General features: G+C 43.4%; 3 protein-coding genes across 3 annotated transcripts; 2 read left to right on the top strand and 1 right to left on the bottom strand.

The window, feature by feature from the left end:
- Positions 1–2,008: 2,008 nt before the first annotated feature.
- On the bottom strand, positions 2,009–2,618 carry MONOS_1951 (uncharacterized protein; the record flags this gene model as incomplete). The annotated part of the gene is made up of 3 exons (XM_067871837.1): positions 2,009–2,015; positions 2,086–2,386; positions 2,540–2,618. 3 exons carry the CDS (start codon positions 2,616–2,618, stop codon positions 2,009–2,011), a joined length of 387 nt encoding a protein of 128 aa, XP_067735655.1.
- A 1,768-nt stretch (positions 2,619–4,386) lies between these two features.
- MONOS_1950 (uncharacterized protein) lies at positions 4,387–11,597 on the top strand (the record flags this gene model as incomplete). The annotated part of the gene is made up of 3 exons (XM_067871836.1): positions 4,387–9,163; positions 9,479–10,543; positions 10,666–11,597. Exons 1-3 carry the CDS (start codon positions 4,537–4,539, stop codon positions 11,595–11,597), a joined length of 6,624 nt encoding a protein of 2,207 aa, XP_067735654.1. The 5' UTR covers positions 4,387–4,536.
- Positions 11,598–12,027: 430 nt separating this feature from the next.
- On the top strand, positions 12,028–18,945 carry MONOS_1949 (putative RNA recognition motif-containing protein RRM; the record flags this gene model as incomplete). Its single annotated transcript, XM_067871834.1, has 3 exons — positions 12,028–12,147; positions 12,214–12,424; positions 12,486–18,945. 3 exons carry the CDS (start codon positions 12,028–12,030, stop codon positions 18,056–18,058), a joined length of 5,904 nt encoding a protein of 1,967 aa, XP_067735653.1. The 3' UTR covers positions 18,059–18,945.
- Between the last annotated feature and the right edge of the window lie 33 nt (positions 18,946–18,978).

Here is an 18,978-nt window from a genome sequence, read left to right as displayed (position 1 = left end):
CGAAGTCTAATAAATATCCCACCCCCTTTTCCATTCTCCTTTGAGCATTCGCAATGATATACATTTGAATGATCAAAAAAATACAAATTGTGTCTTCCTTCGTTAGGGAAATCAAAGCGCATTGCTCCCCCTTCATTTGATTGAGCAGATACACATCTTGAAAGATCAACATTCCTTACGATCATAAATGACTTTTTCCGAAAAACTTTGAAATCAACGAAAGCTGGACAATTTCCAGATGTTTCTATATCTGAAATGTTTGAATCGTGAAAGCGGACATTCAGTTCAACGTTTCCATCATTTGGAGGGACTTGAGTGCTGGAATGCAAACCGGACAAAATTGTGGCAGTTTCTTCTTTTGGCTCTTCAAGCAATTTTAAAGCTGGATCATTCTTGAAGTGAAAAGAAGATATAGTTACTTCATTGAATTCAATAAGTGAGCACTGATCATAAAACAGAAAAAGAGGCCTTGTAAGCAAAGCATAACCAAAAGGACTATTAACTTCGATTGATGTGTTCAATAGGACGAGATCTCCTTCTTCGATTTTGAACAGAAAATAATTTATATCCGAAAAATAGACAGCACTCACCAAAACATCGCAATCGTCAAGCTTCAATGACTGATTTTGAACGTCATCATGTAACCTTTTAGAACAAAAGATGGTTGCAGCATTGGATATTGTTGATGTTACATCAAACAAAATGCGCACAAACGTGTTCGTGCCATTATTCAAAATATAGATTAAATCATCAATAACGTCTTTATCGTTCCGGATTCTAACATTTGCAAATTGCTCAGTTGCTGATGAAATAGTCGTTGAACTGATTATAAACGGGTCTCCCAAAAGAGCGTTGTTCTTTATAATGCAATGAGAATTGTTGCCGAAGTTTATATGTTCTATTCCAACTGACAGTGTTTTACACGGCATGTCATCATTTCCGCATAAAAACCAGTCAGCTGCTATTCCTTCATCGGATACGTAGATGTCGTTGCTTTGTAATTTCAATATGTCGAATAGTGAGATATCTGTCAAACTTCTGCTATCAAATCCCATCATTGAGTTATAAGAAAAAAAAGTCGGGAAAAAGATATTCAAAAAATTTTCAAAAGTCACTGTTTCAACAATATTCATGCACAAAAAATACAAGTCTCTTCCAACTTTGGCTCCATTACCAGTAAACGACACATTATTGAAAATAAAATCATTTGCTTTTTCCATAAGCATACAAAAAAGACCACCTCCTTTATTTACATTTTCATTTGTTTTTAATTGTGAAATAGCTGTTGAGTTTGCATTTAATTGTGGCTTTGCTTCATGCGATGATTGTTCATCAGAAAGTGTGCAGCAAAAATTAAAAGTTGAATTACTAATTTTCATTTTCTGCGACTTTTGCATCTCTATCCTGCACGCTCCACCTTTGGAGTCTGTTGCATAACAGCTTTTGAATTGACAGAGAAGTATATGAGTTTCTTCAACAACACTTAATTCTGTAACGAGAACGCACGGACAACCACCGGTGGTAATAATTGATGTAAAGTTGCTATTAACCAAAGCCAGTCCAATATTCTGATCTGATTCGAATGGGCCGTCAGCTGAAAATTTGCTGTATTGTTCGGCCAAATTCATTCTGTGTAAGATTGACTTATGATCAGTTGGAAAATGTTCATTGCTTTTGCTTCGTAATTTTGAAACTCCAATGTCAATTGTAGGTTTTACGAGTATGACCGGTACTCCATCGCAATGGAAGTTAGAAACTGTTATGTTACAAAGTGATACTCTCGAACGATGAACGCTCAAATCAAAGAGAGGGACATTCATCACGATTGCTTTTGTTTCGGGCTTTATTGAACAGTTGACAACTGTAAGAATAATGTTTGGGGATTCCCCAAAAAACTTAAATATTGGAGTATCTGATCTGGTGTGAATAATGTCTATTTTTGATAAAATAAAACGGCTATCCGTTATATAAAAAATGGCTTCTTGCACTTTATCAAATTTTGGAATAATTATTGGCTTTTCGTTGTCAGAGCCCACAATATTAAGATAGAGAGATTCAATAAAAATGCAACTTGTCTCTTCATACGTTCCGCTTGAAACATCAATTTGATTTGTATTCCAATGAGAAGGTGCTTCTATAGAAAACTGAAGAGTTTTACACGGTTTTCCAAAATTTGTGGGAAATCCACAGCCAATATCATCGATCCCCTGCTTTTCATCAACATAAAGGACAGTCACTCCGTGATTAATCCAGCCTCCGCATTCACATGATTCGTCACCGCCATCCCACCACACTCTGTTGGGGCTATCTGTGGTACTAAACGAGCCAGAAATGCACGATTTATCCTTGAATAATTTGGACAGATCAACAAAATAGCAATCATAGCCTTTACCATTACATGCAATATTTTTATGGAAAAAGCATTTCGACACCGTATAATCAAATGTTTGATCACTGGGAATTTGCAGAAATAGTGCTCCTCCAAACGTTTCTGCACGTGAATAAAAAAAAGAGCAACCAACAACATAGCTGCACAAACCGAATCCAGTTATAACAGCCGACCCTCCGCATCCTGATAAGGAGCTGCAGTTGACAAATTGATTATGTCCGCACACCATACGTTCAGTTTTGACAATCAATTCATAACGAATTACATCCATAACAATTCCTCCTCCTTTATGCTTTGAAGTGCAATTTTTGATATTTGAAGAATTAACACATTCATGAATTTCATTATGACCGCTGTAAACTGCACCACCTTCTCCATTATTTGCATAGCAATCGGTAAAATTTGAGTTAGAGATCATCATACGCCTTGTTCCAGATGAATATACAGCTCCACCATGAGCTCCAGATTGGCAAAGTTTGAATGAGCAGCTATCTATTTTCAAGTCGAACCTTTTAAGTCCTCTCGCATAAATTGCTCCTCCAGAACATGTCGGGTCAGTTGAATCTGTTCCCTTACTGTTATTTGTGCAACAGCTGGAAAATGTGTCAAAAGAAAAGCTAATGTCTGATGAAGGCGTAATAACAATCTGTTTTGTGAAGATTTCATTTTCTTCTCTTCCTCTAAAATTGGCCAATTTAAAGTATGAGCAATTGAATGAAATAAATTCTGAAAATTCATGAAATCCACAAAAGATAGATCCACCAAAAATGTTTTCAACAGATGAAAATTCATTTCCACTTAATATGCTTTGGCATGAAATGTAATGAAATGATTCATGAAGTGTTGGTGCAGTTGAAGAGAAATTACAAAATTTGCAAGAACTAATATGTAAAAATCGGAGGGAAGGAAGATATAAAAAAGAAGATGAGGGACAGTTTAGTGAAGTGAACTGTGAAGATTCGATGCTTAATTTTGAATGAAAAGATGATTGGAGATGAGTATACGAGGAGTTTATCAACGGTGAAGTGCATTGAAATGTATCACTTGAATGAAAAGACATGTTATTGAGAAGAAATTGTCCACCAATTGAATAAAACTGACTAACAACTGCTGATTGCAATTGGTAAACAAAGCAACTTTTAATCTCCAAAACTGAATTATTATTAATAAAAAGTGTGCAGTTTCGCTGCATCTGGATAAATGATATGGAAGTAAATAATAGAGAAGAATTTGCTGAATAAAAAGTTGATGAAAGAAATGAGTTATAATGAAGAAAAGAATGAAATGTCGAGTTTTTTTGTAAAGTACTTAATAAATTAGAAAAGAAAAATGAATTTTGTGAATGCGGTGTGTGCTGGGTAACAGAATATACACAATCTAGATTTTTTAGTTGATCACTCCTTTTCTGCGAGTTTCCGTTTATAAAGCAACGTTCTTCATTATTACTTTCATTTACATTTAGTAATACGTATTTTGGAAGACATATTAACGCAAAAATAAGGCACGACAGCAAGTTCATTAGCTGTCTTTGATCAATGAGACTATAATAAATATCGACATCAATTATTTTCTCATATCTTTCACATAAAAAGAAAATATATATAAATAGTAATAGCTATTCTTCATAATACAATTCTTTTTTTTAAAACATAATAATTTCATATTTTTTTCTTATTTAATTTATCTTAAATATCTTAATGAGCAAAATATCACAAATCGAAGAAGTATCAAAACAAAATCAAGAAAATGCAAGGTGTATGACCATGCAAGAGGAAATAATAAAGGAAACATGTTTGATGAGAATTTTTGATTTTTAATATATTCTTTCTTTTTTGTACATATTTAAACGGTAACTCAATAACATCGCTATTGTGCTCTTAATTACAAAAATGCAATGTATATTATCATGCGTTTCTGATCCTTTGAATTTAGATCAAAATGAAAAGCAAAATATTGAAGTTTCATCAAAATCTTCTTCTTTGAGAGATAAAAGCAAAGAATATGATATTTATTTGAATAAGAACAATGAAAGTCAATCGTTTGATTCGAATGATGCAACATTTACAATAAAAAGAAGTAATTGTGATTCAATAATAAAGAATAATGAAAGTGAACAAAAAAGTGAAAGACACTGTGAGAACTTTGGGATGCCTTCAGCAGATGACATAAGAATTAGTAACGATAAACAAAACGAAGAAGGAAGTGCAGATCAGAGAAAACATTCTTCTCAGTCAAAATACCAACATGAAAAAGTGACTATAATTGGAGATGAAGAGCAAATTGAGGATAATTGGAGCAGCAGTGGCTGGCAGGTGGGCATATCTTCTTCAGATATGAACAATGAACAATGCATAGTTGATGATTCAAAAGGAAAATCGATAGCTGATGAGAAAATACGAAACTCAGCAAGAAACAATCTCCCAAGCAAGAGCAACGCAAGCAAAGAAAAAGGAAGCGATGCTAAAAATTCGGATTGGGGAAATTGGAGTGCTAATGAATCAGATGCAGATGATTGGGGGCAATCTGGTTCTTCAAGCGAGTCCTCCATGACAGATCAACACAAAAGCAGTTGGCAAGCAAAAGACCAGCAATCGAGCATCGAAAAGAGCAAAAGTGATGCAGAGCCATCTCCTTGGGAAGCAACGTCTTCGAGTGCGAGCGATGGCTGGGGAGAATCAAGTTCAGCTGGAGCTTCTTCCACACAAGCAAAGCAAGACAATGGCTGGGGAAGTGCAGAAGGAAGCGATTCAGGGTGGGGGACAGGATCATCTTCCTCTTCCTCCTCATTTTCTACGAGTAATACTGATTCTGCTTGGGACTCTTCTCCTTCGTCCTCCTCCTCATCTTCGTCATCATCATCATCTTTTTCTTCTTCTGATTCTGGTTCCTCTGACTGGGGGCAAGAGCAAGATGGAAGGTGTAACAACAGCTCATATGAGTCTTCATCATCGTCGTCATCATCGTCTTCGTCATTTCGAGGAGGCCGAAGCTCAGGCAGTAGATCTTGGCAGTCCAGCTCGCGCTATCCTGATGGAGAGGACCGTTCATATTCGTCTCAGCGCTCCTACGACGGAGGAGGGCGGAGCTTCGATAGAGGGCAGCGAGGAAGAGGAAGAGGAAGGGGAAGGGGAGGAGAAGGTGGATGTGGAGGAGGAGGCGGTGGATGGAGGGACGATGCAACAAGAGACTTTGGATATTCGTCGAGGAGAAGCAGCGAGCGAGACGGGGAGTTTCGAGGAAGAGGCAGCTTTGGCAGCAGCGGGAGTTATGGCGACAGAGAGAATGGCGGGTGGCAGGAGAGAGAGGACAGAAGAAGCACACGCGATGACTGGAGCCGCAGCCAGCACAACGACAGCTTCGGAGGAAGAACTGGCGGAAAGCCAAAACGCAGTGCTGGTTGGTCGTCGTGGGATGCGGAGGGAGACGGGAAAGGCGAAGGAAGTAGCGACGGATGGGGAAGTGGATACGAAGCTGGTGCACAGCAGGGGGTGTCTGACGGATGGGGCAGTGAATCGACTTCTGCTACGGCCCCGGCAGCTAATTCGAGTTCTTTTGCATCGTCGCCACAAACAGCAAAGTCATCGGCAAAGTCAGATCAGTCTCATAAAAGCAGCTGGGGCACTGATGGCTGGGGAGAGGAGAAGTCTGCAGCTGATTCGTCTTCTTCAGGTGGATGGGGAGAGCCGGCTGACAATCAACCTCAAGCAGTATCAGATGGATGGGGGAATGAAACATCTTCTTCTTCTTCTTCTGCTGCTGCTGCTTCTGCTCCTTCATCCTCTTCGACTTCTTCAACATCAAGTTCGTTCCAAAGCGATGGCTGGGGTACTGAAGAATCCAGCGAGAAGCCTGAGCAGCGCACAAAAAAGGATGCATCTGGATCCAAAGGCAGCAAAGGATGGGGCGGATGGAGCGATTCCTCAGAGTCCGCAAGCGATGGATGGGGTGAGCCGGATCCAACAAGTGCACTGCCCCAAAGCGCTGAGAAGCAAGACGGCTCTGGCTGGGGAAGCGACTGGGGTGGGTCTGGACAAGAAAAGCAGGAAGAGAGGAGAGAGAGCTTCCGAGGCGCAAACAGGGACGATCGCAGAGGCGGCAGGCATTCTGACAGAAACGGGGGAGGTTCACAGAGAGAGCGCTTTCAAGGGAAAGGGAAGACGTGGGGCTCGTGGGAAGCGTCGAGTGTGCCTGTGAGTGAAGGATGGGGTGACTCTGACTCGTCTGGCTGGCAGGCTGATGATAGAAACAGCGCGCAAGGGCAGAGCAGCAGCAGTGGAAGCAGCAGAGATGGAGAGTACTCAGACAGAAGAGGCAAGAGAGATTCCTATTCGTCTGATTGGTCATCGTCATCTTCTTCTTCCTCTGGTTGGGGAAGCGACGGCCAACGAAGTCCAAGAAGACACCGCGATGGCAGAGACAATTACAACAACAACAGCAGCAGCAGCAGCAGTTTCACAGGCAACATGCGCGGGTTTGGCAAGAGCTCCAACCCGAACATGATTCCGTTGGGAAACAGGGCCCGTCTGACGGGCTTTGAAGACAGCAGCAACAGCCAGCGGCACGGCAGCGAGCGATACAGACAGAAATCGCGGACTCCATCCCCATCGCGGTCGCATTCTCGTTCGCGTTCGCGTTCTCGTTCTCCTCCGTTTGGCGAGCGGAGGATTTCTCGAAGGAAAGGAGGAGACATCAGAGACGAGTTTAGCCAGGATAGGCGCAGCAGCTCGTCCAGCGGGCGGAAGTCGTACCAGCGTGACGACGAGAGAGGGCAGAGCCAGAGCCAAAGCATAAGCCTAAGTCTGAGCCAAAGCCGGGGCGAAATTGCAGAGAAGCGGGTGATGGACTACATCAACGACTTCGAGGCAGACGGCACGTTTGAGGACGGCTACGGCAGCTGGAACGACCTCCTCCCTCCGCTGGCTGTGGCAAACGCAGCACACCCTCCTTCGCCGATGTCGATTGCGCCGCTGATGTCCTCTCCGCCGAATGTCCCTGTGCGCAGAGGCAGTTTGGCAGGTGCTGATAGAGGCGCCTCAACTGCGCTGCACCCTGTGACTGCACCGTTCCACCCGGGAAGGCCCTTCATTGAGAGTGAATATCCGCCCAACTGGTTCCAGCTGCCACAGAACGGCAGAGACATGGCACAGATGGGAGAATTCGATCGCTTTGGCAGAGGCAGCCAGGGATTCAAGACGAGAGGGAGGATGGCGCCGCAGTACCCGCAGATGGGCGGGATGCCGTATGCAGAGCCAGATTACATGTACCCGCGGCCGCTCGGCGCGTTTGGCGGGTTTGTGGATGACAGTTCGATTGATGTGGAGGCGGCGTATGGATACTCATTTGCAGACGATGATGTTGTTGGAGAGACGATTGACTTGGATGATGATGTGATGATTGTCAGCTCTGCCCCGAAGCCGAAGAAGGACTACATCCGACCATCGGAGCGGAAGCGGCTGAAGGAGCTGCAAGCGAGGGAGAGCAGTAGCAGTAGCAGTGGAAGCAGAATGAGAGTAACGCCAGCGCAGCTGAAGGAGACGCTGAATGCAAAGGAGGAGCAGCTGTCGCAGAGCGACGAGGAGGAAAGGCGCGGGATGGAGGAGCGGGCAGAGCGCAACTCCACTTCACGTGCTTCAACGCCTCTCCACCTGACGCCCAGCAATTCTCCAAACTATCCGTTCCAGGGCGCCTCCACGCCCACACACAGGGCTGAGTTCTCGCCAGTGAGGAGAAGGCCATCGTCTTCTGTGTCGCCCACAAGTGCGAATGCTCGAGTGATACACAAGCCGAAAAAACATGACAAACAGGAGAAAGCAGCAAAGACAGGCTTGTCGCCTTCTGCTCGTTCTTCTGATGGAAGTGCTTCTGCTCAGGCAGGTGATGTACTGCTGAGTGGCTCTTCTCCAATAAACAGAAGACCTTCAAGAGATGCAGCAGGGCAAAAGTCTTCTTCTTCTTCTTCTTCTTCTTCTTCTTCTTCACAGAAGCAAGCAGCACCTTCTTCAGAGCGGCTGCTGTCGAGGACGATTGACGAGGCTCTGTCGATGGAAGGCACAGCGCTTTCAACAGAAAATGTAATGGAGGCAGCACGTTCGCTGTTGGAGACAGAGCTCAGAGAAGATGCTAGTGAGGATGCGGTTATTGCGAATTCTGCTTCTTCTTCTGCATCCAGAAATAGCAAGAGCAATGATTTTAATGCTTCATCTTCTCCAACTGAAAAGAAGCACTTTTTGGACCATATTCACAAAGGTTCTTCTTCCTCTTCCTCTTCCTCTTCCTCTGCTTCTGCTTCTGCTTCTGCTTCTGCTTCTTCGTTCTCTTCTTATGCAGCTGTTAAAAATGCAAGTGAAAATAAGGATGACTTTGGGCTGTCTGACTTCACTGCCTCTGAACTGAGCACACTGCGCAGCCTTGTGGGCAACATAGACAACAACATGAATTCTAATTCTTCTTCTTCTTCAATTTCTTCCTCTTCTTCAGTTTCTTCTTCTTCGCCTTTGTCTTTATCTCCCTCTCATATGAACCCCTCATCCCCAGAATCTGCCAATCCTTTCGTTCAATGCGGCCTGACTGTTCTTAACAGCCGCTTCCCTTCCATCGCTGCTCCTTCTTATTACGGTCCCTTTGCCTCTCTGAAGGCAGCCTTTGACTCGTCTCAGAACAATTCTTCACTTCCTCAGCCTCCGCCGCCATATCAGAACGGACACATTGTATCGTCTTTCTTTGTGGCAAGGAAGGTGCATGAGTACGTTACAAACATGTGGATATGCAAAACAAGTGTGTTTTAATTGTCTTTTTTATATGGAAATAGTTTTAATAATAATATATCTCTTTCTCTCTCTCTATCTCTCTCTCTCTATCTCTATCTCTATCTCTCTCTCTCTCTATCTCTATCTCTTTCTCTCTTTCTCTCTTTCTCTCTCTCTCTCTATCTCTCTCTCTATCTATCTCTCTCTCTCTCTTTCACACTCTCTCTCTATTTTTTTTAAAAAAAAAAAATAAACTTTTGTTATTTTATTAAATGAATTATGAATTTTTGATTAATTATTTTCAATTTTTTTTCACATTTTTCTTTAAAATAAAAAATTTCAGAAAAGAAAAACGATGCAATCTTCATCATATCCTGCGGTCCCAACCAACTCATCCATTGTGGAGTAATCCCCACCAACCCTCAAAGATTATCTTCTGTTTCTCTTTCAATCCCTTCTTTATCATCATCGTCTTCTTCTTCTTCTTCTTCTTCTTCTTCAGACTTGTCATCTTCCAGCTCCTCACCCGCTGTCCCTCTGAAGTTCGTCTCCGAGCTCGTCCGCCCAATCGACATGGTCGGCTCAGCTGCAGCTGCTGCCAGCAAAAAAGTGTCATTAGACACTCTTCAGACGCCAATCCGCTCTTTCTCCCTCTCCAAAGACCAGGATGTTCTAGTCGGCACATTTGGACTGCGACCTTTCTTCTTCCACATAACTCCGCAGGTTGCATTCCCCGCCATCGCCAAAGTCGAATGCACTGCGGTTGGCGCGCTGGTGCAGCCGAACACGATTGTCGTGGCGACACACGACCGGACGGTGATGCTGGTGGACGTGGCTACGAAGCGGAAGATGCTCATTGCGCCCATCCGCAACCGGCCGAGCGTGCAGATACAGTTCTCCGTCAACTCTGCTTTCCACATCGTGCTGTGCTTCGGAAACGACGGAGTTGTCTCGCTCTTCCACGCAACTGACAACATGCTGCGGGAGCTGAGGGGCGCCAGCTTCAGCGTCCAGAGCGTGCTGCTGGCTGCACTCACTGTCAGCGCGAGGGCTGAGCAGGGCGAAGGAACGAAGACGAAGAAGCTGCGATCGCTGCTGTCGGAGGCGGAGGTGGAGTTTCTGTGGAAGGAGTGGCAGAAGCCGTTTCCGCAGGCACAAGGAGTTGGGGCAGCTGATCAGACTGCTGCTTCACAGACACAAAACAAAGTTGGCTCGATCGCAGAGAGTTTGGAGCTGGAAGAGCCGAGTACGATGAAGGCGAAGGGGAAGCAGATTGTGGATGAGAAGGGGATGTCTGTGATGGCACAGCGATTTCTGCAGCTGGGCAAGAACGAGAAGGAAGAATGGTTTAAGTTTGTCAACTCGCCAAACGAGAAAGCGATTGCGCTGGTGACGCCAACACACTTTTGTATGTTGATTGATTATTGGTTTTTTATAATTAACCATTTTATTTTTACTTATTTTTCTTTTCTTTTCTTTCTTTCTTTCTTCCTTCCTTCCTTCTTTTTATTAACTTGTTTATTTCTTCAGTCATATTCTATTTATGCAAGCCTGTCTTGATTGAAGGAGCACCCGAGCCGTCTTTCCCCTGTCAATTCCATTTGATTGGGATGTGGTCATCTGTCGCTTTACAAAGCACTTCTTTGGTCTCTCCTCTTTCGTTGCTGCCAAACGGATCTTCATCATCATCTTCTTCTTCTTCTTCTTTATCTTCTTCAGCATCAGCATCAGCAAATCAGTCCTCTCCACACAACATCATCACAGCTGCCTGTTTCGACTGCGAGTCGGCGTCCTTCATTGTGGCACTGAACAGCAAGCTTCTCCTCTCTTTCCCTCTTCCTCCATATGCTCAAACCATCCAATCTATCGCTTCTGCTGCTTCTCCTATCCAATTTGAGACTTCTTCTTCTTTCTCTTCCTTCTCTTCCTTCTCTTCCTCCAGCAGCACAACGGTAGGAGCTGTGTCTATCCCCCACCGCTTAAGGATTCTCACTCCTGCCAATCAGCTTCTGGTGACTGGCTCTCTTGTCAACCTCACCCGAATAGCAGAAGAATTAGACAGAGCAGCTGGAACAGCAGGGAAAACAGGAGAAAGTGGCGCTGCTAAGACAGACAGCGAGAAGGAATCAGACGACGAGGCTGTGGAGGAAGGCGAGATTTGTGCTTCTCCCTTTGAATCTCCGTTTTCTGGGGCTAATTTGGTGGACGATGGAGATGTTGTGTCGAGCGACAGCTTGTCTGACTACGAGTTCTTTTCTGCGCCTGCGTTTGCGCAGCAGAAGGAGAAAACGAAACACGCACATCAGAAGCACAGGGCCAGACAGAACGAGGAGTTGAAGCAGGCTTATGTCACTTGCCTGGCTCCACACCCACTTAATTCACTTCGCTTCTTTGTTGGCCTTAGTAATGGAACGATTATAGAGGTTCTGTTTCCTGATCCTTTAATGGCAGCAATTCTTTAGCAAACTTGGAATTTTAGAATTTGAAAGATTACAATTATAATTTCTTTTTTTTTTTTTTGTTGAACTTAAACAATTTTCATGACACTTCACTTTGATTTTATTTTGAATAAAAAAGTTTTATTTGAATTTTGAATTTTGTTTATTTTTTATCAATATTTTTCAATATATTTCTTTCAACTTGACATATAATAATAAGAATATTCATTGACAAATTAGAATCCAAAATGGAAAAAACACCCATTTCTAAAATTTGAGCAAATGGATCATCGCTCCCTAATTTCGTATTTATCTTACGGAGGAGGAAATTTACCTTTTTATTTGCTTCAACGACATTTTGGATCGCTATTTGAGACCATCGACTTTAGTTTTATATCTAGCAAACTTCTTTGTAATTTAGTCATTTTTGGTGTGTGTAATGACTCAGCAACAAATGCAGGAATCTTGCGACCGACTTAATTTGTTTGTGAAATATCTTCCTAATACAGTTGATGATGAGCAACTGTATTCATTATTTGCGCAGTTTGGCACAATTGCCTCTTCTAAAGTCATGGTTTGCCTTTTTGTAGCAGCTTTTCTTGTGTTGTTACGTTGAAATTTTTAAATTTAAAAATAAAAGGTCGACAATAAAACTGGAGAAAGTTTAGGATATGGATTTGTGAAGTACTTTCGTGAAGACGAAGCATCTCTTGCGTTATCAAAAATGAACAACTATAAGCTTGGACAAAAGTGTTTGCTTGTGAAACGGTCAAATCCACCAAAATTACCTCAACCAATGGTAGCAAATCCAAATCTATATGTGAAACCTCTTCTTCCAACGACAACAGAAGGTGTGATTTTTTATGTAACTAATTTTTTACTTTTCAATTTGTGATTTTTTTTATTATAAAGAATCTTTGCATGCACTTTTCTCACCTTTCGGAGAAATCGAAGCAATTAAGGTAATGGTAGATGGAAATACTCATGCATCGAAGCAAATAGGATTTGTTCGTTTTACATCTCAATCGTCTGCTGATGCTGCTCTGAAAGCGTTACAAGGATATCGTCTGACTGGTTCGTCTGCACCTTTGATGATAAAATACGCAGAAACTTCAACAATGAAGGAAAAAAGGCTTAAAGAAAAAGAGGAATGGGAGCGTCAAAAAGAAAAAGAAAAATCAAGAGATTCAGCATATCCAAAAGGAAGAGGAAACATGAAAGGAAATAATCGAGGGTCATTCGAAGCTTCGAAAACTGAAAACTCTGAGTTTTCTGCAACGGCTACAGGATCATCAGGAATGTTCCTTTCTCAGTCATCAAACACGCAAGAGAATTTTGCTATTGGATCAGATTCAAAGTTAGTGTCATCTTTTTCACAGCTGCCTAAAACGCCACATAGCACCAAGACTCCATCTCCGCCTTTACAGTCGCAGCTACCGCATCTTCCAGCCTCGCATTCAGCCCATAATTCTTTGTATGATACATCAACTACATTGCATCTACCTCCTCCTCCAGTTAATTTGTTTGGAAAAACGTTTTCTCATCAAGCGTCGACTGCATTCCACAATAGCATATCTACCAATGATTCTTTGCCTACTCCGCGAATAGATACTTCTTCATTCACTCCTAATGTTTTTACTCCTTCAAATCTGGGAGTCGAGACGAGCTTGGGAGCTACTCCTTCGCCTTCGTCTTCTTCTGCTTTTTCTTCATCGTTTTCTTCGTCATTTTCTCCATCGCTATCACAACCTCTGCCTCAGTCTCAATTGTCTTCACACATGATGATTACACCGCCATTTCAGCCACAGACACCACAGCTTCACCAATCGCAGAATATAAATATGTCCATGTCTTCTCATACACCAACCTTTGCGTCATTGTTGCCAACAGCTTCTTCCTCCTCTGCGTCTTCTGTATCCTCTTCTTCGCTTTCTTCTCTGCCAAGTGCACCAACAAGCCACTCATCGTATATGCCTTCTTCTGTGTGGGGCGATTCTTTGACTGGTGCTCAGCTTTCTTCGTCTCAGGCTTCTCAATCATCGTTGTCAAAGCTGTCAAGTATGCATTTTGATCCATGTTTAACTGATGTAAAGCATATGTCTTATGTAGCACATCCTTCCACAACTGTCTCTTTGCCATCATCATTTTCTTCCTCCTCTTCTTCTTCTGGTTCAGCTTTTAATTTGTCTGATCTACCACCGCCTCCTCTTCCACCACTACCTCCTGTTCCGCAACTGCGTCAGGCCCCCGAAAAACAGCTGCCTCCGCTCCCTCCACTGCCTCCTCTTCTTCCTCTCCCTCTGCCTTTGCCCATGCAACAATCTCCCACAACCATCACACATCTTCCTCCGCCTCCTCCGTCCTCTTCTTCTCCTGCTGCTGTTTCAGCAAGAGTGACCCATTCAACGTCTTCGCAATACGTCGATGCTGTTTCCTCAACCACTCCGCCCCCACCAAAACACAAACAGGCTTCGATTCGCTCGCCGTTGAAGCATAGCACGCTTGCTGAAGACAATATTAATGAAGCACACTCCCATCACCGCAGCAGCCACCACAGGCGCCACAAGGCTTCATCAAAGCACAAATATTCGTATTTGGAATCGCCTTTGCTCCCTCTTCCTCCTCTGCCGTCATCCGCAACGCAATCAAAGTCCGAATCTCTTCCTTCTGCTTCTCCATCTGGTTTGTCTGCCAGCATGTCTCCATTGTCGAATGATATCTCCTACAACACAGCTGATCATGTTTCTTCTCAAATTCGTGTTACCCCGTTTGTGAAGTTCCAGTCGCCATCATCTGATCAGCCTGTTTCTTCTCATAATTTGCCTTCGACTTTGCCCAAACATGCTGCTTCGTCTTCATTTGGCACTACAGCCGCCACTTCTTTTTCTCCGTCTTTGCCTTCTCTTCCAGCCAGACCTTTCTCAGCTGCATCAGCCACTGCTAATCAGAATCCTGCTGCCTCTTCGACCACTTCGGCGTATGCCACTCTGCCTCCAGTGACTAACGTTTCCCCATTCAACATGCGCTCTGTGGCTACGAAGACTGGTTTGAGCGGAGTTTCAGCTGGAAATGGGAACAAAACAGGAAGCAGCAGTACACATTCGAGTCCTGCTTGGAAGGAGACCACTGCAAGAGCTGCAAACGGCACTTTGCTTCCGCCTGGAATGGATCTCTCACCTTTGGGATTACCTCCACCATTGCCGCTGCCCAAATTTCATCCTGCGTCTTCGCCTTCTACCCACTCTGCTTCTGGCCGTGTTGTGTCACCGATGGCATCTGATACGATGTCGTGTCATACTTCTTCGTCCTCTCTTTCACCGCTGTCTACATCGCTCACTTACTCCTCATTCAGTGCGTCGTCTGCTACAGCAACCAATGCAACGTCCTCTTTGTCTGTAGGCGATGGAACAGAGTCTTTTGTCTCTGAAGAAGAAGAAGCACGAATGCAGCAGAGAGCACGTAATATGTTGCATCGTCATCCATCTTCTCATCAGAACGGCCATTCACGTGCTAAGCATTCATTGAAAACCAGTTCTGAGAGGAGAGAAGCAGCTAGAGAGCACAAGGCAGCTGCTATGAATGGCGCTGTAAATGGGACTGTAAGTGGTGGATATGCGTCAGGGCAGAGAAGACAGCTGTCGCCTCCTGCGATGGCACAGAAGCTGATGACGAGCAGACAATTGGAAGAGGAGCTGCAAAGAAAAGGAGCAGATGCACGTAGTTCAAATCTGAATGGTTCTTCACCTAATCGTAAACCCCCTCGTCTCGATGCATTGCCAGCAAACCCCAAGGTTTCTGAGTTATTAGCAAAGGAAGGCAAAATGCGTGGTCACAAGCACATGCCTAAGCCTTCTTTGGAAGAGCAGCACGACTCCTTCACTCAGATCCAGCCGCGATCACTCTCAGCCACACTGGCGCTGATTGTGCCCCTCCGCGACTCGCCGAACTCGCCCGAGTCGGCAGCCTCGGAGCATTCGGAGCCAGATGCTGATTTGCCAGCAGATGAAGAGATGGCAGAAGCTGAGAGAACAATGTCGGCACCGCAGACACAAGATATGTGCGGGGATGAGTTCACATTGAAACTTGGAAAGGAAGGAGAAAGTGAGATTAGGAAAGAATTGTTGATGGGAACTAGAAACGAAAATGGAAGTGAAAGTGAAAGTGGGAAAGGAATAGGAGCTGGAAGTGGAACTGAAGGCAAATCGAGCTCGCAAGTGCTTAGTGAACTGCTTTCTTCACTCAAAGCCGAAGATGGACGGAGATTGTTGTCAGATAATGAGATTAGTGCAGACGGAATGAAGATTGTTTCTTCAATGATTGATAGAACGTCTGATGAATATTTAGCACAGGCTAAATTGCAGCAGTACACACATAATATGGAATTGGACTTAAATCCTGACAAAACCGCTGATTCTCCGAAGATGTCAAATTCTCCGTATTTAGCTTTTTCTCCGAAGGCAAGCAAGAGTGTCGGGGATATGGTTATGCCTGATGTGACAATGGCTTCTCCATTGTCTTCGTTGTCTGCATCGTCCACATCACCATCGTCTTCCATTAAACCAGGAATGCAATATGCAATTGGGCAGAACACAGACTCCAGTGCTGGACAGATCGATTTTTCAGAGCTGAATGACATCAGCGCGCTGGGAACGCGTATGCGATGGGGTGGAAGGAAAGGGCAGAGCAACGAATCTGAGGACGATGCGTTTGGATTGGCTACATCGTTTCGCACTGGAAGAGGTGGCGGAGCGAAAGGAAGGTACAGTTTCAGGAAGCTCAATAGAGATTCTGAGGTAGAGACTGACTCGGAGACGAATGATGAGTGTGAAGAAGAAGGAGAGGAGAAGACAAACAGCTTCAGCGATATCAAATCCAAAGCAGGTGATGAACTGCAGTCAGCTGTGCCAGATGCAGAAGAAACGAGCGAGATTAGCATGAAAGGCACAAAAGAAGGCGAAAACAATGATGGAATGGTTGTGTCTTCGGATGCCAATCAGCAGCTTCAGCAGCAAACATCGTCAGTGACTGTCTCAGCGATGCCTCTGTCACCTTACATGACTCCGTTTGTGTTGGACATTCTGAGACATTCAGCAGATTCTGTGAACAATTTTTCACTCGCCAGAGAGAAGGAAACAGACGAGATGAGTCAAACAAGCCTGTCAAACCTGTCTAATCAGCCAGGGCAGCCTTCACAGCTGCAGATGAAGCCTTTGAGAGAACAGCAGCATCGCTTGCAATTTACGCTGATGCAGACGAAAGATGGAATTGTTGAGAGGAAAGCAGAAGATGGCTTGAAGCAGAACAAAGAAGGAGATGATGCTGAAGCCAGTGATAACAAGAATGCGAGTGATGAAGGCAGCGAGAATGAAGATGAAGAGTTTGAGGAAGCGTTCAACCATCTTGTGCCAGAGAACAGCAGAATTATGACGTTTCCATTCACTGCCATTGGCGAGGAGCTGCTGTCGATGTCACCAGCATCGTCTGCATACACCTCGCCTTCCACAGCCACTGCCTCCACACAATCGCTGACTCCATCCACAATCGCCTCTTCATCCCGTGCTACCTCGTCCATCAATGCCTCGTCTGCTACAGGCTCTTCCTCATCATCGACCGCCACTTTCTCTTCCGCTGGCCAGTTTTACTCGTCCTCTTCCGACATCACACTGACATCTGTGTCCCCACCTTCTTCATTCATGATGTCCTCCTCACTCTCCTTGTCTGCCATCGATCCAGCCATCAACTCCCCTTCTGCCTCGCCTACCAGCTCCACAAACTCTGCTAACTCTACAAACTCCGCCAACACCACCAGCTCTGCCTCTCTGACTGGGCTGACTGCATCTTCTGCCTCGTCTGCCTCATCAATGCTGACTGGGTCCACAAACATGTCTTCCTTCACCTCGTCTTCTGGTTCCTCCTTCTCAAATGCGTCGCATGCGCCGAACGGCTCTGGGAGCAGCACCAATGGCAATAGCAGTAGCAACATCGATAACAGTGTTATTGGCCATAGCGATATGGACAGTAGCAACAGCACCTTGCCTCACTCTTTTTATGTCACACAGATGCCTTCTGAGCTTCATTATCTCACCTCAGCGGCATCTACTCAATGTTCAACTGCCAACACCCTTCCGCTGTCTGCCTCTTCTCCACCGTCACCACCTCCTCCTACCTCTTCATTATCATCGTCATCATCGTCTTCTTCTTCTTCTTCTTCTTCATATCCTCTTCCTCTTCCTTCAATCTCTCCTCTTTCCACTTCTGATTCGTCTGCTTCTGCTGCTGCCTCATCATCCTCATCCTCATCATCAACTACAACTACAACTACAACTAATGCTAATTCTTCCTCTGATCCTTCTAATTCCTCAGAGTCGCTTCCCTCCTTCTCTCTGACTTCATCATTGCCACTTTCGCTTCCCATCCCTTCGAGTGAGCAGCTGGCCAATTCCGATAGCAAGGCTGATTTACGGAATGGATCTGGTATTTATTAGGTTGAAGACTACTTATTTCTGTGTGGTTTTTTTTTTATTTTAAAAGAAAAAAAAACTATTTTTTGTGTGCTTTCTTTCTAAATTTTTTAGATTTTTTTTTTTTTAATTTTTTTAAATCTTTTCTTGTTATCCTTATTTTGTCCTTTTAGCATAATTTCTTTGCCTTTTTTTTTTTTAGAAGAATTTTTTTCCTTTTGTATATGATTAACATATTTAACATATGTTTTTTATATTGCTCTTAATCTCTTTCCTTGTCTTTTTTTATAATGTGTTCATATTTCGTCAGTATATAGTTTTTTTAGAATTCCTCTTTTTATACTTATCTATCACACTCGACGCATTTTATTATAGCCATTTGGCTTGCTGTCGTTTACTTAGCAGTAATTACTTTTATTTATGTGTATAACTCATTACTTTATAATAGCTTTAATACTCGTTTGTGTATTTGAATTAACCTTGAGAGCAAGACGATTAATTGTTAGTACTATGATATACGGTCTATACCCATATCACAGTTTATGTGCTCCTGATTCTTTTTTATTTGAGCTTTGATTGTTATGTGACTGTTTTATAAGTTGCGGAATAGCTCCTTTCTGACTAACTTCCTCAAAGCTTTCTATTCTTTCTTGTTAATCCCATTGGTTTCGTTTTTATATAATCATTTATTATAATTTTCTTTTTTTCGTTTTTCTTTGTCGTAGAAGTAAACGTTGTGTATATTTTAACGTTTTTTTCACATGTATATCTTTTTCATATTATTTAAGCACCTTCTTAACACCATTAATGGTGCAATTGAAGATTTTGTTCACATCGTGTTCTACTAATAATTATATGTTACTCTTTTTCAACTTAATGAGTTGTTTTTGCATACATTCAGAGGAAGTGTACTTCTTTCTTTCTTTTTTCAAATTTGCAGATTA

This window comes from Monocercomonoides exilis, assembly GCF_001643675.1.
Source record: "Monocercomonoides exilis strain PA203 chromosome Unknown scaffold2-2631571, whole genome shotgun sequence".
Classification (NCBI taxonomy): Eukaryota; Preaxostyla; order Oxymonadida; family Polymastigidae; genus Monocercomonoides; species Monocercomonoides exilis.
Note: the sequence above shows the minus strand (reverse complement) of the source record. Positions and strands in the feature narration are given on the sequence as shown.